Here is a 23234-nt window from a genome sequence, read left to right as displayed (position 1 = left end):
TACTTACCTGACCTTAATTTGCTTTACTTACCTGGCTCTAATTTGCTTTACTTACCTGACCCTTATTTGCTTTACCTACCTGGCACTCATTTACTTTACTTACCTAGTCCTAATTTGCCTTCCTTACCTGGCCCTCATTTGCTTTACTTACCGGACCCTTATTTGTTTTACTTACCTAGTGATTAAGATTCAGGAGGGCGTCACCTGCGGACAACATTTTCTATAGATGTGCTCGTTTTTCTCACCTTTATATATATTGGTAGTTCGTATCCTCGTTGAGTAACTCTCTTTGTCGGAAGTGTAAGTAGTAATAATAACGTTTGAATTCCTTACGTAGTGTTCACTTATCTCACTTACCTAACACTCTGTTTAATGAGTTACGTCGCCTTTCTTGCATTATACACCTTACCTGTTTTGTTTTGTTTTGTTTTCTTTGTACCCAACAGCGTTACCTTATTTGCTTTATTTACCTGGCGCTCATTTGCTTTCCTTACCTGGCCCTTCTTTGCTTTACTTACCTGGCCCTTATTTGCTTTACTTACGTGACTCTCGTTTGATTTATTTAAGTGGCTCACATTTGATGTGGCCCTTATATGCTTTACTTACTTTACCTGGCGCTCATTTGCTTTACTTACCTGGCCTTTCTTTACTTTACTTACATGGGACTCATTTGCTGTACTTACCTGGCCCATATTTGCAGTGTCATCTGCGGACATTTTTCATAGATGTGACCGTTTTCTCATCTTTTTCTACATTGGTAAGTCGTATCCTCGTTGAATGACTCTCCTTGCCGGAGGTCTTTAAGTAGTAATGATACTTAAATTCCTTACTTAATGTTCACTTATCTAAAACTCTGTTTACTGAATTACTTTAGTCGCCTTTCTTACATTATACACCTGACCTGTTTTCTTTTCTTTGTACCCAACAGCGTTACCTGGCACACTCAAGTTGGCTATCCTTCTTACCTGACCCTCATTTACTTTGCTTACCTGTCTCTTATTTGCTGTACTTGCTCTCATTTGCTTTACTTACCTGACCCCAATTTGCTTTATTTACCTGGCTCTCATTTAATTTACTTACCTGGCCCTCAGTTGCTGTACTTACCTGGCGCTCACTTGCTTTACCCACCTGGCATTCATTTGCCTTATTTACTTGGCCCTCAATAGATTTATCAGGCCCTCATTTGCTCTGTTTACCTGGTCCTTAATTGCTTTACTTACCTAGCGCTCATTTGCTTTACTTACCTGGCCCTTATTTGCTTTGCGTACCTGGCTCTCGTTTGCTTTACTTACCTAACATTCATTTGCTTTACTTACCTGGCCCTTATTTCCTTTACTTACCTGGCTCTCATTTGCTTTACTTAACTAGTTTTAATTTTCTTTACTTACCTGGCCAACATTTCCTTTACTTTCCTGGATCTTATTTGCTTTATTTACCTGACCCTCTTTTGTTTTATTTACCTGACCCTCATTTACTTTATTTACCTAGCCATCATTTGCTTTACTTACCTGGCCCTCATTTTCTGTACTTACCTGACTTATTTGCTTTACTTACCTGACCCACATTTGTTTTACTTACCTGACATTTATTTGCTTTACTTACCTGACCCTCATTTACATTACTTACCTGACCCTCATTTGCTTCACTTACTTGGCGCTCATTTCCTTTACTTACCTGGCCTTTATTTGCTTTACTTATCTGGCTTCTATTTGCTTAACTTAGCTGGCCCACATTTACTTTACTTACCTGGATCTTATTTGTTTTATTTGCCTGACCCTCTTTTGTTTATTTACCTGACTCTCATTGGCTTTACTTACCTGGCGCTCATTTGCTTTACTTACCTGGCCCTTATTTGCTTTACTTACCTGGCTCACTATTGCTTTACTTACCTGGCGCTCATTTGCTTTACTTACCTAGCCCTCATTTGCATTACTTACCTGGCTCTCATTTGCTTTACTTACCTAGTTCTCATTTGGTTTACTTACATGACCTTCATTTACTTTACTTAGCTGGATCTGATTTGCTTTATTTACCTGGCCCTCATTTGCTTGGCTTACCTGACTCTCATTACTTTACTTACCTGGCTCCCCTTTTGCTTTACTTACCTGGCCCTCATTTGCTTTACTTACCTGACACATTTGCTTTACTTACCTGGCCCTTATTTGCTTTACTTACCTGGCTCCCATTTGCTTTACTTACCTGGCACTCATTTTCTGTACTTATATGATCCTCAGTTGGTGATTAATATTCAAAAGCGCTATTGTATCCCGTGGACAACATTCTCTACATAAGTGCCCGTTTTCTCCCCTTTTTTTTTTTTTTCTTTTTGCATTGGTAACCCATATCCTCGTTGAGTGACTCCTAAGCCGAAAGTCTTAGATAAAATAACATTTAAAGTCCTTTGGTATTCACTTTTCTTACGTTGCACGTTTTTACTGATTTACTGACATTGACTTTCTTACTTACCAGGGGCCGGATTCTCAAACGCGTTAAGGCGCCTTAAGGAGATATGGCGCCTTAACTTACGGCTAGCGATCTTACGGCCCATGCACAGAGCAAGGAAACCGCCATATTGGCATGAGTTAAGGCGCCCTTGGTTAAGGCAGGGGAAAAGCAGCTTTAGCGAGTTACGGCGAAGCATAAATTACATTTTTCAGCCCTAGAACAATTAATACATTACAATTTGTAGTTTACTCAATTATAGTGTCATTAGGTGTACATAAACCAATTGTGGACTACTAGATACGGCAACAAATGTAGTATTCCAACATAACTGTAATTTGCTTTCCACGATAGATGGAACTACACACCGTTTTTGGGGTGAATAGAATAATTTTGTAATAGCTTTCGCCGTGTTTCGAGCGAATCTAGCGCTCATTTCCTTCGCAAACGAAGTATAACTACGGTATCGGCCCCGATAGCTGGGGAGGGCATGATACATATCAGTTAATTTGGGGAGTAATTTCGAGATATATCGGTAGAATACTAGCAAACATAGTATATTGACACATTTCTTTTGCCACGTGATGTCCTATTCCATATCTGATTGGTTCTACTGAGCGTCTATGTTCACATCCCGTTCACGCTCGAATCTAATTGGCTCATATGATTTCCCTTGCCCACTTCATCCGCTACAATTCAGTCTGATTTTCCGTCACTCGTAACTACTTTTTGCCATTTGTCGCGGCGTAGGAGGCATAAGCTTATTGCGGCTCCTGGAAATCGTAAATTTTATACCCTCTGTAACACCGTTATTATCAATTTGCGCAGAAAATGGTATAGAGGCAAATTCTTAGAATGATGTGTACTATCACGGGGTAAGATCAGAATAATTAAATTAGGTGTGGGGTTGCATTTTCAATAATACCAATTTTGTTTAAAAGTTATATCATACCACGGGCTGGACACAGCGTTGTGTTTACGAAATCAGCTGATTGGCATTTACGGCTTGTGATTGGTCAAGATACCCCAAGAACCGCCTGAAACGCCAGCTGTGATTGGCCACCTAAGATCCGACGCCTGAAGTGATTTGCGGCGCTGCGGGACTTAAGGCAGTGATAAAGCGCCTTAAGAAACGTTTGAGCATACGAAGCTAAGTCCGAGATACGGCGCCTTTGACGGGCCTTAACTTAGGTCGCCGCAGGACGGTTAAGGCCTCCAGCGCGCCTTAACTTAAGGCTCTTTTGAGAATCCGGCCCCTGGGCTTTCCTTACGTTATACTCCTTACCTATTCCATTTCTTTCTTCTTTACGTTGTACCTTTATATGCTTTGGATTGCCCTCATATGCTTTATTTACCGGGATTTTAATAACTTTACTTAACTGGCCCTTATCTACTGTACCTAGCTGACTCTCATTTGGCTTACTTATCTTGAATTCATTTGTTTTACTTATCTGGCCATTATAGGCTTTACTTACCTGGCCCTCATCTGCTTTACTTACCTGACTTTCATTTCCTATACTTACCTGGCCCACATTTGCTTTACTTACCTAGCCCTTATTTGCTTTACTTACCTGTACCTCATTTGCTTTACTTACCTGGCTCTCATTTGCTTTACTTACCTGGATCGTATTTTACTTACCTGACCCTCATTTGCTTTACTTACCTGATCCTAATTTGTTTTACCTGGCTCTAATTTTCTGTACTTACCTGATCCTTATTTGCTTTACTTAACTGGCCCCTATTTGCTTTATTTACCTCGCCCTTATTTGCATTACTTACCTGGTCCTATGTAGCCCTTATTTTCTTTATTTATCTAGCCCTTATTCGCTTTACTTACCTGGCCCTCATTGTTTTACTTTCCTTGCCTTTATTTGCTTTACTTACCTGGCCCTCGTTTGCTTTACTTACCTAGCCCTTATTTGCTTTACTTATGTAGCCCTTATTTTCTTTAATTATCTAGCCCTCATTTGCTGTACTTACCTGGCCCTCATTTCCTTTACTTACCTAGCCCTTATTTTCTTTACTTATGTAGCCCTTATTTTCTTTAATTATCTAGCCCTCATTTGCTGTACTTACCTGGCCCTCATTTCCTTTAGTTACCTAGCCCTTATTTACTTTACTTACCTGGCCCTAATTTATTTTACTTAGGTAGCCCTTATTTTCTTTACTTAGCTAAGCTTATTTGCTTTACTTACCTGGCCCTCATTTGCTTTCCTTACCTAGCCCTTATTTTCTTTACTTACCTAGCCTTCATTTGCTTGACTTACCTGGCCCTTATTTCCTTTACTTACCTAGCCCTTATTTGCTTTATTTACCTAGCCCTTATTTGCTTTACTTATCTGTTCCTCATTTTCTGTACTTACCTCTACTCTCATTTCCTTTACTTACCTGGCCCTTATACGTTTTATTTACCTAACCGTCATTTGTTTTACTTACTTGGCCTTCATTTGCTTTACTTACCTGACTCTCGTTTGCTTTACTTACCTGGCTCTCATTTGCTTTACTTACCTGGCCATTCTTTGTTTTACCTGACCTTCACTTAATGTATTTACTTCTAGTTCTAATTTGATATGGTTACATGGCCCTCATTTCCTGTAATTAACTGGCACTCATTTGATTTAGTTACCTGGATGTTATTTGCTTTACTTACCTGGTCTTCATTTTCTGTACTTACCTGGCGCTTATTTGCTTTACTTACCTGACCCTCATTTGCTTTACTTACCTCGCCCTCTTTTGCTTTACTTATCTGGCTCTCATTTACTTTACTTACTAGCCCTCATATTCTGTACTTATCTGCCCCTCATTTTCTAGCACTCCTTTGCTTTTCTTACCTTCCTCTCATTTACTTTACTTACCTGGCTCTTATTTGTTTTACTTTCCTGGATCTTATTTTACTTACCTGGACCTCATTTACTTTACTTACCTGGCCCTAATTTACTTTACTTACCTGTCTCTCGTTTGCTATACTTACCTGGTCCTCATTTTCTTTACTTACCTGGCCCTAATTTGCTTTCCTTCCCTGGTTCTCATTTGATTTACTTACCTGGCTCTAATTTGCTTTACTTACCTGGGTCTCATCTGCTGTACTTACCTGATCCTTATTTACTTTACTTACCTGGCCCCTATTTGCTTTACATACCTAGCCCTTATTTGCACTACTTACCTGGCCCTCGTTTGCTTTACTTACCTAACCCTTATTTGCGCTATTTACCTAACCCGTATTTGTTTCACTTACCTGGCCCTCATTTGCTTTACTTACCTGGCCTTTATTTGCTTTACTAATATGAATCTCATTTCCTTTACTTACCTTGCTCTTATTTGCTTTACTTACCTGGTCCTCATTTCTCTTACATATCTTACCTTTATTTATTTATTTATTTATTTATTTTACTTAACCCTTATTTGCTTTAGTTACCTAGCCCTCGTTTGCTTTTCTTACCTACCCGTTATATGCTTTACTTGCCTGGCTCACATTTTCTGTATTTGCCTGGATCTTATATTACTTACCTAGCCCTCATTTTCTGTACTTACTTGGTGCTCATTTGCTTTACGCAACTGGGCCTTATTTGCTTTATTTACCTGACCCTCATTTGCTTTACTTACCTGGCCCTCATTTCCTTTACTTACCTGGCCCTCATTTGCTTCCCTTACCTAGTTCTGATTTCCTTTACTTACCTGGCCCTCATTTATTTTACTTGCCTGGATATTATTTGCTTTATTTACCTGACCCTCATTTACTTTGCTTACCTGACCCTCATTTACTTTACTTACATAGCCCTCATTTGCATTACTTACCTGGCTCCCATTAGCTTTACTTACCTGGCCCTCATTTGCTTTACTTACCTGGCCCTTATTTGCTTTACTTACCTGGCTCTCAGTTGCTTTACTTACTTGGCTTCATTTGCTTTACTTACCTGACCCTCATTTGCTGTATTTACATGACCCTCAATTTGTTTAATTATTTGCTTTTCTCACCTGGTGTTCATTTTCTTTATTTTGGCACTCAATGAATATGCCTGGTGATTAATATTCAAAAGCGCTATTGTATCCTGTTGACAACATTCTCTATAAATGTGCCCGTTTTCTCCCCTTTTCTTGCATTGATAACCCATATCTTCGTTGAGTGACTCTCCTAAGCCGAAAGTCTTAGATAAAATTACATTAAAAGTCCTTACTTGGTATTAAATTATCTTACGTTGCACGTTTTTTACTAATTTACTGACATTGACTTTCTTACTTACCTGGGTTTTCCTTACGTTATACACCTGACCTATTCCGTTATATGTTTTGCTTGACTGGCCCTTGTATGCTTTACTTTACCGGGCTTTTATTAGCTTTACTTACCTGGCCCTCATTTACCGTACTTACCTCTCACTTCCTTTACTTACCTGGCTCTCTTTCTCTCTCTCTCTCTCTCTCTATATATATATATATATATATATATATATATATATATTTGTTTTAACTTACCTGGTCCTCATTTCCTTTACTTACCTGGCTCTCATTTCGTTTACTTACCTGGAATTCATTTACTTTACTTATCTAGCCCTTATATGCTTTACTTGGTCCTTATTTGCTTTACTTACGTGGCACTCATTTACTTTACTTATCTGGCTCACTTGATTTACTTACCTGGCCCTCATTTGTTTTACTTACATGGCTCTCATTTGCTTTACTTACCAGGACTTCACTTGCTTTACTTACCTGGCCCTCATTTACTTTACTTACCTAGCTCTCATTTGCTTTACTTACCTAACATCCATTTGCTATACTTACCTGACTCTAATTTGCTTTACTTACGTAGCCCTTATTTGTTTTACTTACCTGGCCCACATTTGCTTTACTTACCTGGCCCTCATTTCCTAAACTTACCTGGTTCTCATTTGCTTTACTTGCCTGGATACTATTTTACTTACCTGGCCCTCATTTATTTACTTACCTGGATCTTATTTTACTTACCTGGCCCCCATTTGATTTACTTACCTGGCCCTAATTTGGTTTACTTACATGGCTCTCATGTCATGTACTTACCCGACTCTCATTTGCTTTATTTACCTAGCCCTTATTTACTTTACTTACGTGGCCTTCATGTACTTTACTTATCTAGCTCTCATTTGATTTACTTACCTGGCCTTCATTCGGTTTACTTACCTGGCCCTAATTTGCCTTACTTACCTGGGGCTCATTTCCTATACTTACCTGGCCCTCATTTCCTAATCTTACTTGGACCTCATTTGCTTTCCTTACCTGGTTCTCATTTGCTTTACGTACCTGGTCCTCATTTGCTTTACTTGCCTGGATACTATTTTACTTACCTGGCCCTCATTTGCTTTATTTACCTGGATCTTATTTTACTTACCTGGCCCTCATTTGATTTACTTACCTGGCCCTAATTTGATTTACTTACCTGGCTCTTATTTCCTGTACTTACCTGACTCTTATTTGCTTTATTTACCTGGCCCTAATTTACTTTACTTACCTGACCCTTATTTGCTTTACTTACCTGACCCTTATTTCCTTTACTTACCTGGCCTTTATTTACTTTACCTACCTGGCCCCCATTTGCTTTACTTACCTAGCCCTTATTTACTTTACTTACCTGGCCCTTATTTACTTATTTGCATTACTTACGTGTCCCTAATTCGCATTACTTAGCATTTGCTTTACTTACCTGGCACTAATTTGTTTTACTTACCTAGCTCTCATTTGCTTTACTTACCTGGCCCTCATTTGCTTTACTTACCTGGCCCTAATTTGCTTTATTTACCTGGCTCATTTTTACTGTATTTTCCTGACCCTTGATTACTTGCCTAGTCTTTATTTGCTTTACTTACCTAGCCCTTATTCACTTTACATACCTGGCCCTTATTTATTTTACTTACCTAACCCTTATTTGCTTTACTTACCTGACCCTTATTTGCTTTATTTACCTGGCCTCCATTTGCTTTATTTACCTAGCGCTTATTCAATTTACTTTCCTAGCAGTTATTTGGTTTATTTGCTTAGCCTTTATTTGCATTACTTACCTGGCCCACATTTGCTTTACTTACCTAGCCCATATTTGCATTACTTACCTGGTCCTAATTTATTTTTCTTATGTAGCCCTTATTTGCTTCACTTGCCTGGCCCTAGTATACTTTACTTACCTAGCCTTTATTTGCATTACTTACCTGGCTCTCATTTTCTGTACTTACCTGACCCTTATTTGCTTTATTTACCTAGCCTTTATTTGCTTTACTTACCTTATCCTTATTTCATTGACTTAACTAGCCCTCATTTGCTTTACATACCTAGCCCTTATTTCTTTTACTTACGTGGCCCTCATTTACATTACTTACCTAGCCTTTATTTGCTCTACTTACCTGGCCCTCATTTGCTGTACTTACTTAGCCCTTATTTGCTTTATTTCCATAGCCCTTATTTGCTTTTCTTACCTTGCCCTTAATTGCTTTATTTACCTAGCCCTTATTTGCTTTACTTACCTAGCCTTCATTTTCTGTAATTAATTGGCACTCGTTTAATTTACTTACCTGGATCTTATTTGCTTTACTTACCTTGTCTTCATTTTCTGTACTCACCTAGGGCTTATTTGATTTATTTACCTGACCCCCTTTTCCTTTACTTACCTCGCAAGCATCGTCTTTACTTATTTGGCTTCCATTTCCTTTACTTACTGGACCTCATTTTCTGTACTTACCTGGATCTTATTATATTTACGCTGCCCTCATTTGTTTTACTTACATAGCCCTTATTTGCCTTACTTACGTGGCCCTTATTTGCCTTACCTGACCCTCTTTTACTTTACTTATCTGTCCCTTATTTACTTTACTTACCTGGCTCTCATTTCCTTTATATACCTGTTTCTCATTTGCTATACTTACCTGGCCCTCATCTGTATTACTTATCTGGTCCTCATTTCCTTTACTTACCTGGCTCTAATTTGCTTTACTTATGTGGCCCTTATTTGCCTTGCTTACCTGACCCTCATTTGCTTTACATACCTGTTTCTCAATTGTTTTAATTGCCTGGCCATTATTTGCTTTAATTACGTGTCCTTTTTTTGCCCTACTTACCTGTCCCTTATTTACTTTACTTACCTGGCTCTCATTTCCTATATTTACCTGTTTCTCATTTGCTATGCTTACCTAGCCCTCATTTGCTTTACTTGCCTAGCCCTTATTTGCTTTACTTTCCTGGCATTCTTTTGCTTTACTTACCTGGCTCTCATTTTGCTTTACTTACCTGGACCTTAATTGCATTACTTACCTGGCTCTAATCTGCTTTACTTACCTGGCTTTCATTTGCTATACTTACCTGGCCCTCATTTCCTTTACTTACCTGGCTCTCATTTGCTATACTTACCTGGCTCTAATTTGCTGTACTTACCTGACCCTTATTTGCTTTACTCAACTGGCCCCCATTTCCTATACTGACCTAGCCCTTATTTACTTTACTTACTTGGCCCTTATTTTCTTTACTTACCTAGCCCTTATTTGTATCATTTACCTGGCCCTAATTTTCTGGACTTATGTAGCCCTTATTTGCTTTACTTACATGGGCCTCATTTGCTTTACTTACTTTGCCTTTATTTACTTTACTTACCTAGCCCGTATTTGCTTTAGTTACCTAGCCTTTATTTGCTTTACTTACCTGGCCCTCACTTCCTTTACTTACCTTGCCCTTATTTGTTTTATTTATGTGGCCCTCACTTGCTTTACTTACCTAGGCCTTATTTGCTTTACTTACCTGGCTCTAATTTGCTTTACTTACTTAGCCCTTATTTACTTTACTTACCTAGCCCGTATTTGCTTTAGTTACCAAGCCCTTATTTGCTTTACTTACCTGGTCCTCATTTCTTTAATTACCTGGCTCTCATTTTCTGTACTTACCTCTGCTCTCACTTGCTTTATTTACCTCTCATTTGCTTTACTTACCTATGTGCTTTATTTACCTGACCGTCATTTGTTTTCCTTAACTGGCCCTCATTTGCTTTACTTACATGGCTCTCGTTTGCTTTACCTACCTGGCTCTCATTTGCTTTACTTACCTGGCCTTTCTTTGCTTTACTTACCTGACCTTTACTTGCATTTACCTGGTTCTAATTTACTTTAGTTACCTGGCTCTCATTTGCTGTAATTAACTGGTACTCATTTGATTTCCTGGATCCTGGATTCCTGGACCTTATTTGCTTTACTTACCTGGTCTTCATTTTCTGGACTTAACTGGCCCTTATTTGCTTTACTTATGTGGCCCTCATTTGCCATACTTACCTGACTCATTTGTTTTACATACCTGGCTCTCATTTGCTTTACTTACCTGACACTTATTTGCTTTACTTATGTGGCCGTTATTTGCCTTACTTACCTGACCCTCATTTGTTTTACATACCTGGCTCTCATTTGTTTTATTTACCTGGCCCTTATTTGCTTAAATTGCGTGTCCCTTTTTTCCTTACCTGACCCTCATTTGCTTTACTTACCTGGCCCTCATTTGCTTTACTTACCTAGCTCATTTGCTTTACTTACCTGGCCCTTATTTGCTTTCCTTACCTGGTCCCCATTTGCTTTAGTTACTTGGCCCTCATTTGCTTTACTTACCTGGCCCTCGTTTGCTTTACTTACCTGGCTCTCATTTTCTGTATTTACCAGGATCTTATTTTACTTACTTGGCCCTCATTTTCTGTACTTATCTGGATCTTATTTTACTTACCTGGCCCTCATTTTCTGGGGCTCATTTGCTTTACTTATGTGGCCCTTATTTGCTTTACTTACGTGGTCCACATTTGCCTTACTTACCTGACCCTCATTTGCTTTATATACCTGGCTCTCATTTGCTTTAATTTCCTGGCCTTTATTTGCTTTCCATACCTGGCTCTCATTTGCCTTAATTACCTGACCCTCATTTGCTTTACTTACTTGGCCCTTATTTACTTTACCTACCTAGCCCTCAGTTCCTTAACTTACCTGGCACTCATTTGCTTTATTTACCTAGGTCTCATTTGCTAAACTTACCTGGATCTGATTTACTTACCTGACCCTTATTTACTTTACTTATCTGGCCCTAATTTGCTTTACTTACCTGTCTCTCATTTGCTATACTTACCTGGCCCTTATTTATTATACTTACCTGGCCCTTATTTACTCTACATACCTGACCCTATTTTGCTTTACTTGCCTGGCTCTCATTCGCTATATTTACCTGGCCCTCATTTGCTTTGCTTACCTGACCCTCATTTACTTTCCTTACCTGATTCTCATTTGATTTACATACCTGGCCCTCATTTGCTTAACTTACACTAATTTACTTTACTTACCTGGTCGTTATTTGCTCTACTTACCTAGCCCTTATTTGCATTACTTACGTGGCCCTCATTTCCTTTACATACCTAACCCTTATTTGCTTTACTTACCTGGCCTTCATTTGCTTTACTTACATGGCTCTGATTTGCTTTACTTACCTGGCCCTCATTCCCTTTACTTACCTGGCCCTCATTTGCTTTACTTACCTAGCCCTTTTTTGCTTTACTTACCTGGCCCTCATTTGCTGTACTTACATAGCCCTTATTTGCTTTACTTACCTGGCCTTCATTTATTTGCTTACATGGCTCTGATTTGCTTTACTTACCTGGCCCTCATTCCCTTTACTTACCTGGCCCTCATTTGCTTTACTTTTTTGGCTCTCATTTTCTGTACTTATCTGGTGCTCATTTACTTTACTTACCTGGACCTTTTTAAATTTAGTTACCTGGCCCTCATTTGCTTTACTTACGTGGCCCTCATTTGCTTTACTTACCTAGACTTCATTTGCTTTGCGTAGCTGGCCCTCATTTGATCTACATACCTGGATCTTATTTGTCTTACCTGGCCCTCATTTGATTTACTTACCTGGATCTTATTTGCCTCACGTATATGGCCCTCATTTGATTTACTTACCTCGCCATTATTTGCTTTACTTAGTGGCTTTATTTGCTTTACTTTTCTGGCCCTTAATTTACTTACCTGGCTCTTATTTGCTTTACTTGCGTGACTCTCATTTGCTTTATTTACCTGAACTTCATTTGCTGCCCTTACCTGGGATTTATTGTTTTACTTACCTGGAGTTCATTTGCTCTACGTACCTGGTCCTCATTTGCTTTACTTAAATGGCTCTCATATGCTTTACTTAACTGGCTCTTTTTTGCCATATTTACCTAACCCTCATTTGCTTTAGTTACCAAGCCCTTTTTTACTTTACTTTCCTGGCCCTCATTTGTTTTACGTACCTACCTCTCATTTGTTTTATTTACCTGGCCCTCATTTGCTTTACTTACCTGGCGCTTATTTGCTGTACTTACCTGGCTGTCGTTTGCTATATTTACCTGGACCTCATTTGCTTTACTTTCCTGGGTCTTATTTTCCCTTCGTACCTGGCCCCCATTTTCTGTACTTACCTGGCCCATATTTGCTTTATTTACCTGGACCGCATTTGCTTCACTTACCTGACTGTCATTTGATTTGCTTACTTTGCCCTCATTTGCTTTACTTACCTGGCTCTCATTTGCTCTACTTACCTGGCTCTCATTTACTTTACTTACCTGGCTCTCATTTGCTTTACTTACCTGGCTGTCATATGATCTTATTTGCTTCACTGACCTGGCCCTTCTTTTCTTTATTTACCTGGCCCTCATTTGTTGCGTTTATCTAGCCCTTATTTGCTTTACTTACGTGGCCCTTGTTAACTTTACTTTCCTGACCCTCATTTGCTGTATCTACATGGCCCTTAATTGCTTTACGTACCTGGCCCTCATTTGCCGTACTTACATGGCCATTATTTGCCGTACTTACATGGCCATTATTTGCCGTACTTACATGGCCATTATTTGCTTTACTTACCTGGCCATTATTTGCTGTACTTACCTGGTCCTAATTTGCTGTACTTACCTGGCCCTCATTTGCTGTACTTACCTGGCCCTCATTTGCTGTACTTACCTGGCCCTCATTTGCTGTACTTACCTGGCCCTCATTTGCTGTACTTACCTGGCGCTCATTTGTTTTATTCACTTGGCACTCAGTTGATTTACCTCATGATTAAGATTAAGAAGCGCTAGTGTCACACAGACAAAATTCTCTATAGATGTGCCCGTTTTCTCGCCTTTACATTACTCTCTTAAGCCGAAAGTCTTAGTTAAAATATCAATTCATTTCTAAAATATTTAGTTTTTGGTATTCACGTATCTTACTTGGCACTTTATTACTTACTTACTTAATTTACTTACCTGGCCCACATTTGCTTTACTTACCTGGCTTTCATTTGCTTTACTTACCTGGCCCTCATTTGCTTTCCTTACCTAGCTCTCATTTACTTTACTTACCTGGCGCTCATTTGCTTCATTTACCTGGTTCTCATTTGCTTTACTTACCTGGCTCTTATTTGCTTTGCTTACCTGGCTCTCATATGCTTTACTTACCTGGCTATCATATGATAATAATAGTCAATAATTCTTTGAGTATGTGGACAAATTTTGTAGCCACGACATTAACCCGTCTAGATGCTGCCCTTTGTTTAACATGCGTCATATAACGTTTGCAGGTGGCCTGTAGATGTTCATAGCCAAAACATTATTTCCATGTCTGTTTTTACTATTAAAACGTTTTCTTTTATGGCAAACTAGTTTGTGCATTCGGATTGTTTGTCATGGTTTAACGCGGTAGTGCTTTTTCCATTCATATATATGTACATATATATATATATATATATATATATATATATATATATATATATATATATATATATATATATATGCATATATAAAGATATATATATATATGTATGAATATATAAACAAAAACAAATATATATATATATATATGTGTGTATTTATAAATATTTATATTCATATATATATATATGTAATATATATATATATATATAAAATATATATACACACACACTTATATATATACATATATATATATATATATATATATATATATATATATATATATATATATATATATATATATATAATGAATATATATATATATGAATATATATATATATATAATGAATATATATATAATGAATATATATATACATATATATGAATATATATATATATGAATATATATATACATATATGAATATATATATATATATATATATATATATGAATATATGATATATATATATGAATATATGATATATATATGAATATATGATATATATATACATTATATATATATATATATATATATATACATATATATATGTATATATATACATATGATATATATAAATATATATACATATATGATATATATACATATGCATATATATATTATATTTATATATATATATACATATACATGTATTTCATACATATATATACACATACATATATGTGTATATATAGTGGAAAGCTTGCTGGAACTCTAATCCAGAGGCCATGAGTCGACTCTCATTAAGGATTTAATCATTTGTTTAACAAGTTTATATCGAATTTTACAACCAAGCAGTGTATCACTTTCTGTAATCTTTACAGGTTCAATATCTCTATTTATTACTGCGCTGTTCCACTTTAAAGATGGGAAATATCTAGGAAGGAACTAAGATACACCTTCAAGTATAAAGGAAACTTCAAGAAACAAAAGTGCAATTACATACATTTAATAAATTTGCAAAGACTCGCAATATAAATGCATGGAGGTAGACGAAAATCTTCATGGAAGATAGCGATTTATACGAACCTAGTTTTGTGGCATTTGGGGGATCGTTTTTTGTTGTTTATTTATTTATTATTATTGTTAGATTTTTCTTGTCGATTTTTATGAACTTCACACCCTTTTATTTGGACCGTAGCCTGATCTCTGCGGTACATTTTTTTTTCGAAATCACCCGAACAGTTTTCGAATTACAGAAAAAAAAATCACTGTAGAAAAAAATAAAATTGACCATTTTTCAGAAAATAACTCGAATCACAAAAAAAGCTAAGGTCATTCTGACTTTAATATATAGAATCATCCTTTATCTAGGGAATGTAAGAAGTATTTTTTGGATTTCGACTTTTTTTAAAGAAATATTTGACCGGGTCTGAAAAAGACGTTATTTACATACATACATATATATATATATATATATATATATATATATATATATATATATATATATATATATATATATATATATATTTCTTTAACAAGAAGCACAGGAAAAAATCGAAAAATCCGCTTCCTACATTTTCTCTCTCTCTCCCTCTCTCTTCACAATATTTAAGGTATGTCAAATTAAAGGGAGAAGCATAATCTCCCTAAACCATAAATGTCTATCATCTACCTACATTCCGAAGTATTCCAGACATTACCAGCACATAACAGTTTCTCAAAATCTTTCGTATAGTGTAGCAGGGTGGCAGTAATTTTTCGTGTGTTTTGGTCTACATTGACCATTTTTAAAATGTATCTAAAATCCAAGAAAAATCGTACGATTATTGTGATTTCATATCTGAATAGAACTGTCATTCTACTATAATATGTTGAAGCTGTTTTTTAGAAGTCAACCTTATTTTTTGTGGGGTGAATATTTTCCGAAGCCCACTATCTCAACACCCTAAAAAGGGATACTGTGAAAATATGTCACTTTTATGAGAAGCACATCAAAATATTGCATATTCATATTGCATCATATAATAGATATATTATTCAGCTACAAAATGAGCCATAAGACGTTAAAATTCGACTGAAAATACATGTGCCATGTGTAAAAAGGTGAAGGACCTAATAATCGCGCTCTTTTTCCTTTTCATTATTTATACATTATACATGACAAATCATGTACGAATTACTTGTATATGATATAATTATCCATTATTTACCTATTATTGTTGCTGTAATGTTTTTTTTTTTTTTTTTTAGCGTATAATATTGGTTGAAAAAACAGTTCTTCAGTCGGACATGTATCATACGGGTCCTTTCCTCAGAGCGGCCGGGCGTCACAGTATTATGAAACACATCTCTTTGCATCTGCGGATTACTGGCGTTTAACTCTACGGGCTCGCATGGCCAACTTTCACACTCAGACACCTCAGGGAGGCGTACTTAGTCCCATGCTATTTAACATCCTTATGCATAGATTACTAGGCGATATACCACTTGAGGGCAGTGACTCCATTATTTGCTATGCCGATGATATTTGCATTAAATCCTCATCCGAGGAGAGAATGCAACAGATCCTTGATGTGCTTTCAGCAAGGGCTACAGAGTGTGGCTTGATAATATCGACTGAAAAAACCAAGGCACTTAACCCTAAAACAATCCCTCTGCCAAGGTTTCACATCAATGACGTTGAGTTAGATCTCTGTCACCAATACAAATATCTCGGGGTGGCTGTTAATGATGCAGCGTTCATACAAAACCTGAAGAAAAGGCTGTGGGAACGTCTGAAGCCACTTAGGACACTTGTCGGCAAAGACCATGGTATTAATGTCAATATTGCTAGACTCTTTTACCTGTCATACATACGGTCGGTCATAGATTATGCATTGCACCTAGTATTATACAAGGAATCAGAGTTGGCTAGTTTAGAAATTGTACAAAATGAGGCCATGAGGCTTATTCTCGGTGCCCCTAAGACAACGAGGATTGTGAATCTGAGATCAGAACTTAATTTGCCGTCTGTCTATGAAAGAATATTATACATAAACACCACATTTAGCGTCAAAGCAATAAGAGAACCCCTCTATTGTACAGAGTTCCAAAGACAACTAAAATATAGAATAGTGGAGCTAACTTTGAATGGCAACATCGATTCAAATTCAAATCCATGGCAACAAGTAACATGTAAGCACTTGTCTCAGTTGAACATATCCATAACTAAGACCCTACATGGACGTTCTGCTCCACCGTGGAAAATGTCGGACCTAAGTGTATTTTATACGACTGCCCCAAAAAAAGACAGTGTCCCCCCTGCTGTACTTAAGCAGTATGCTTTAGCAATTATCAATGAGCACCTTGAAACTATGCCCAATGCGTATGAATGCTACACTGATGGATCCTTGCAGTCTGGGAGTAGAGCAGGATGCGCTTTTGTCGTATATAAAAACAATATTATGCAGCACCAGGACTGTAGGCGGGTTCATGACTGGGCTAGCACTACGCAAACTGAGTTGGCAGGAATGCTCATAGCCACCGAATTTCTATTAAGTCAAGGCTCAGGAGTCATTTTCTGCGACTCACAGAGTGCTCTCCAGGCATTGAACACACTAGACAAAGGTGCAGGAAATATTGCAAATGACATAAGGATAAATGTGTATCGTGCAAAAGAACGAGGCCATGATATACGTTTTGTGTGGATACCATCGCATGTTGGAATCCCCAGGCATGATCATGCTGACCGCCTAGCAAAATCAGCATGTGACAAGCAAAGTGTTGATATAGATCTTGGAGTACCTCTTGCTAGGATTTCACACATCATTAAAACTTCCTTCAAAGAGGACTTGTCTGACTTGATTAATTCTCAACGGCCTGAAAGCTGTAGCATAAAGCACTATGACAGGTTTATGCAAGATGTTTTCATCTATGGTTTATACAAAACAAGAACAAGACAGTGTGATATTGTGACCGCAAGAATCAGGCTGGGATATAGATTGTACTGGAAGGTCAGTACAGCCTGTAATGTTGAAGAAACGAAGTGTAAATTATGCAATGAAGAATATAAGCGAACACTTGTACATTATATCTCAGAGTGCCATGTAATACAGCCTTTCAGACCACCTAGCATGAGGTATGGAGAACTATGTAACTACTTCATATCATCTGATGTCTTAGAAGATATAATTATGTTATATCCTAAATTTGGAATGTAGTATCACATGACCACATATCAAATGTTACATTGCCTTTCCACGCCGAAGCCGTATGCCGGCTTGACAGATGAGTAGATAAATTACTGATCGTTCTTCTCCTTTAAATGATATATTTTAGACCGTAATAATTTTATGATCTAGATTTACACTGTAATACTATTATATAATGCTTTGACCATGTATCAAATGTACTACAGCTTGCCCACGCCTGTGCAGTTAGCCAGGGTGGTAAATAAAGGACTAAACTAAAAAAAAGACCCCGTGGAAAGACGAAATACAATTACATGGCGATGTAAAAGTACGTATATAAGGTATATAAGCACATACAGATAATTTCCGTGTACCCTATGACCTTTTGTTTTTTTATGTTGTTACCTCCGTTTGTTTCTTGTTTGTGTGTGTGTGTGTGTTTTCTGATACTTCTAAAAGTTATGAACATTTTAATGAGATTTTAACCAAACGTGTGTTTTAACCTAACTTTGACGCTAAACCATAAATGTCTATCATCTACCTACATTCCGAAGTATTCCAGACATTACCAGCACATAACAGTTTCTCAAAATCTTTCGTTTAGTGTAGCAGGGTGGCAGTAATTTTTCGTGTGTTTTGGCCTACATTGACCATTTTTTTAAATGTATCTAAAATCCAAGAAAAATCGTACGATTATTGTGATTTCATATCTGAATAGAACTGTCATTCTACTATAATATGTTGAAGCCGTTTTTTAGAAGTCAACCTTATTTTTTTGTGGGGTGAATATTTTCCGAAGCCCACTATCTCAACACCCTAAAAAGGGATACTGTGAAAATATGTCACTTTTATAAGAAGCACATGAAAATATTGCATATTCTTATTGCATCATATAATAGATCTATTATTCAGCTACAAAATGAGCCATAAGACGTTAAAATTGGACTAAAAATACATGTGCTATGTGTAAAAATGTGAAGGACCTAATAATCGCGATCTTTTTCCTTTTCATTCTTTATACATTATACATGACAAATCATGAACGAATTACTTGTATATGATATAATTATCCATTATTTACCTATTATTGCTGTAATGATTGTTTTCAACGTATAATATTAGTTAAAAACCAGTTCTTCAGTCGGACATGTATCATACGGGTCCTTTCCTCAGCGCGGCCGGGCGTCACAGTTTTATGAGACATATCTCTTTGCATCTGCGGATTACTGGCGTTTAGCTCTACGGGCTCGCATGGCCAACTTTCACACTCAGACCCCGTGGAAAGACGAAATACAATTACATGGCGATGTAAAAGTACGTATATAAGGCATATAAGCACATATAGATCATTTTCGTGTACCCTATGACCTTTTGTTTATTTATGTTATTACCTCCGTTTGTTTCTTGTTTTTGTTGTTGTTGTTGTTTCCTTATTTCTTTGTGTTTTCTGATACTTCTAAAAGTTATGAGCATTTTAATGAGATTTTAACCAAACGTGTGTTTTAACCTAACTTTGACGCTTATTGCACTTTGGTGGTGATGCGGACCATAGTTTAATCCAGGATTTTTTTTTCTAAGTTTACATGGTATGAAAAATTAAAGGGAGAAGTATAATCTTCCTAAACCATAATTGTCTACCTGCATTCCGAAGTATTCCGGTCATTACCAGCACGTAACAGTTTCTCAAACTCTTTTGTATAGTGTGGCAGTAATTTTTCGTGTGTTTTGGCCTACATTGGCCTTTTTTATATTTAAAATCCAAACAAAAACCGTAAGACCATTGTGCTTTCATATCTGAATAGAACTGCCATACTACCATAATATGCAGAAGCCATTTTTTGAAGTCAACCTTACTTTTTTGGGGGGTGAACATTTTCCGAAGCCAACTATCTTGACACCCTAAAAAGGGATACAGTGAAAATGTCACTTTTATAAGAAGCACATGAAAATATTGCAAATCCTTATTGCATCATGTAATAGAACTATTATTCAGCTACAAAATGAGTCATAATACGTTAAAATCGGACAGAAAATGCATGTGCTATGCGTAAAAATGTGAAGGACCTAATAATCGCGATCTTTTTCCTTTTCTTTATTTATACATTTTACATGACAAATCGTGTACGAAATATTTGTATATTATATAAGTATATGTGGGTTTTTCTTCCATATTATCAACACGGTATTGTGTTTTTCATTGCATTATATAAATATCTATTATTTTCCCAATATTGTTGCTCTAATGGCGTTTTACGTATAATCTTGGTCGGAAAACTAACACGGACGTGTATCATACGCTAATGATTTTATAAAATAAATCACTTCATGGGACAAGCTTTGAATTATTATAATGTATGTGAATTAAGCCACATTAAATTCTGTGACCTGTTGATTGAACTTGGTGAAATTAATCTTACGTATTTTGTTTACAGTATATTTACAATTGGCAGGATTCATACAAAGGACCGGTATGACTTTATTTTACTGAATTACGCGTTAAAATAAACGTAGTAATTCGAATTACACTGTCCAAGAGCGTGTCCGGGCATCACAGGATTATAAAACATGTCTCTTTGCATCTGCGGATCACTGGTGTCTAACACTACGGAGCCACGTAGCCAGTTTTCACACTCAGACTCCTGTGAAAAGACAAAATACTATTACAGGGCTATATAAAATTATGTATAGAAGATATATAACCACATACAGATCATTTTCGTGTTCCCCATGTTTGTTGTTTTATTGTCTATTTGTGTTTTCTGTTACTAACAGTTATGAACAGATTTCAATGAGATTTTAACCAAAGGATCCAAACCATGCAGCCCATGGTTTGGATCCAGGAATTGTTTTCTAACTCGAAAAATTATTAACAGATAAAATTTATTCTTGAGGTTTGTCTTAGCCTACTTAATATTCCATAAAATATTGGTAGTGATCCGAATCATTTGGCAATCCTACCCCCCAAATGGAGGTTGGATTTTTTAAATGTTTTGACGTCACGCGTATAAACAAATTTGCGGCCTTGTGTCATATGTGTTCCTATATTCGCAGATGGCACTGACTATGAACATAGTAATAAGTATGAAGGTATGTTGTAAGATGTGAATCAAGGTTGTTCATCCAGTAATACCTTCCTTTTATCCATTGCATTGCAGTTCATACTAATATAAATAACGTCACATAGTCCCGCTTACACCTCCCCGAGTATGACTAGGAAATGCTATTTTGAAAAGCGTTTTATCAATTTCAGTGTTTCCGATTCTAAAATATTTTATATTACATTATGTGAATACCCAGAAAGAAATTTGTGTATAATGGTATAAGTCTGTATGTTTAGATATTTACATTTTGAGCATATTTTCCCAGCGTTCTGACAGTCGTCTTAAATTATTAATGATCTCCAAATATATAGATAATGGTAATATCGTCTTCTTTAGATATATACTCATTCGGTTTCAAGAATTTAAAACACCCTCATGGCGCAGTGGAAAGCGCGCTGGATTTCTAATCCAGAGGTCATGGGTTCAAGTCCCATTGAGGGTGTACGTATGAGAGATTGCATTGCAATTTTATCATATGTACATTAAGTTCCAACAAAATTTCCTTTTGGCATATGTCATTGTTTGCTTCAAATATTTCAGCCCATACTATGGTGGGCATGAATACAGTTAACCATATCCTTTCGAATGAATAATACGTGATGCTTGAAAGTAACCTTTATTTTACTTTTGAAGACTTGAAGACAAAGCGTCAGGTCAGTATATTCAAAGTTCCTTTTTTTTTTTTTTTACAAAATATTCAAATAAAACTAAGCAATAATCATTATTGAACATAACTACAAATTATTCATTAAAGGTTAAGCTTGTAAAAATCAACAACTGTCAATAACCAAATATTTCAAAATGTCCGCTTAAAACAAATAATTTTTGAGCCTTTGGGAAAGATGGGAAAGGATCAAACTTGTTAAAAAAGACAACTAATATCTTGTTTTACGGTTTGGATATATCTCGTAATGTTGGCTCTTCTTAATGAATAATATTTTAGGATTTGACTGATGTACTTTGTTGATTTAGAAAGCAGGTACACATGCATATTTATTGGTGCTTACGTTATTCTTAATATTGTAACAGAAAATTTGAGAGAATGATGCACCGCGTGGGATGGGAGACTGGTATTTTATTTACAGTGTCTGTGTGCATGAAGAAAAGTAACATACACCCTCAACGGGACTCGAACCCATGACCTCTGGATTAGAAGTCCAGCGCGCTTTCCACTGCGCCATGAGGGCTTAGTTATCGTTATTGTGGATTTGGCTGATACATATATAATACATAATTCATTGTCTTGACCACTACGAATTATGTATTTAGAGAAAGCTAATGATTTTATAAAATAAATCACTTCATGGGGCAAGCTTTGAATTATTATAATGTATGTGAATTAAGCCACATTAAATTCTGTGACCTGTTGATTGAACTTGGTGAAATTAATCTTACGTATTTTGTTTACAGTATATTTACAATTGGCAGGATTCATACAAAGGACCGGTATGACTTTATTTTACTGAATTACGCGTTAAAATAAACGTAGTAATTCGAATTACACTGTCCAAGAGCTCATATTCAGAATGGCATACAAGATTAGCCATTCTTTAATTCTTGGGAACCAATGAAGTACTTCCCTAACCATTATTGTTTTGTTTGTGACAAAGAAAAATGCGTTGCAAAATGAGCTATTAGCCGAGGCGAACGAGATTAATTTGCATTTTTGCTGTTGTATACATTATCTGTAAATAGATTAACATAAATATATTAAGTAATCTGAAGATCTTTTAGCAGATCGTATACAGGATCCAGATTGAGTTGTTGAAAATAACTTCATGCCGACTGAAGTGATGTCGCATTAAAGATGGAAGCAGAATTCCGCGTAACCAATAGCGTCTCCGATGTTCCTCTGCTCATAGTCAGTTTATCTTTCATGTCCT

At 36.5% G+C, this 23234-nt stretch overlaps 1 protein-coding gene and 2 non-coding genes across 3 annotated transcripts; 1 reads left to right on the top strand and 2 right to left on the bottom strand.

Moving 5' to 3' along the window:
• Positions 1 to 702: 702 nt before the first annotated feature.
• Positions 703 to 21077, bottom strand: LOC138863741 (probable WRKY transcription factor protein 1). Its single transcript, XM_070128575.1, has 34 exons — positions 21066 to 21077; positions 20775 to 20889; positions 19917 to 20149; positions 17459 to 17611; positions 16467 to 16525; positions 15758 to 15879; positions 13362 to 13501; positions 13146 to 13313; positions 12752 to 13039; positions 12327 to 12512; positions 12067 to 12162; positions 11617 to 11712; positions 11186 to 11381; positions 10968 to 11077; positions 10641 to 10712; positions 10394 to 10534; positions 9540 to 9563; positions 9276 to 9371; positions 7618 to 7737; positions 7402 to 7425; positions 7075 to 7146; positions 6913 to 6960; positions 6418 to 6587; positions 6190 to 6313; positions 5974 to 6093; positions 5093 to 5188; positions 4150 to 4221; positions 3759 to 3965; positions 2467 to 2617; positions 2152 to 2213; positions 1938 to 1961; positions 1603 to 1674; positions 1033 to 1128; positions 703 to 798 (listed from the first exon to the last, which is right to left on the bottom strand). Exons 1-34 carry the CDS (start codon positions 21075 to 21077, stop codon positions 703 to 705), a joined length of 3861 nt encoding a protein of 1286 aa, XP_069984676.1.
• A 643-nt stretch (positions 21078 to 21720) lies between these two features.
• On the top strand, positions 21721 to 21793 carry TRNAR-UCU (transfer RNA arginine (anticodon UCU)). Its single transcript has one exon. It is a non-coding gene; the product is annotated as a tRNA-Arg (tRNA).
• A 672-nt stretch (positions 21794 to 22465) lies between these two features.
• Positions 22466 to 22538, bottom strand: TRNAR-UCU (transfer RNA arginine (anticodon UCU)). Its single transcript has one exon. It is a non-coding gene; the product is annotated as a tRNA-Arg (tRNA).
• Between the last annotated feature and the right edge of the window lie 696 nt (positions 22539 to 23234).

The sequence above is a fragment of the Penaeus vannamei genome, chromosome 13 (genome assembly GCF_042767895.1).
Source record: "Penaeus vannamei isolate JL-2024 chromosome 13, ASM4276789v1, whole genome shotgun sequence".
Taxonomy (NCBI): domain Eukaryota; kingdom Metazoa; phylum Arthropoda; class Malacostraca; order Decapoda; family Penaeidae; genus Penaeus; species Penaeus vannamei.
This window is presented reverse-complemented; position numbering and strand designations above follow the sequence as displayed.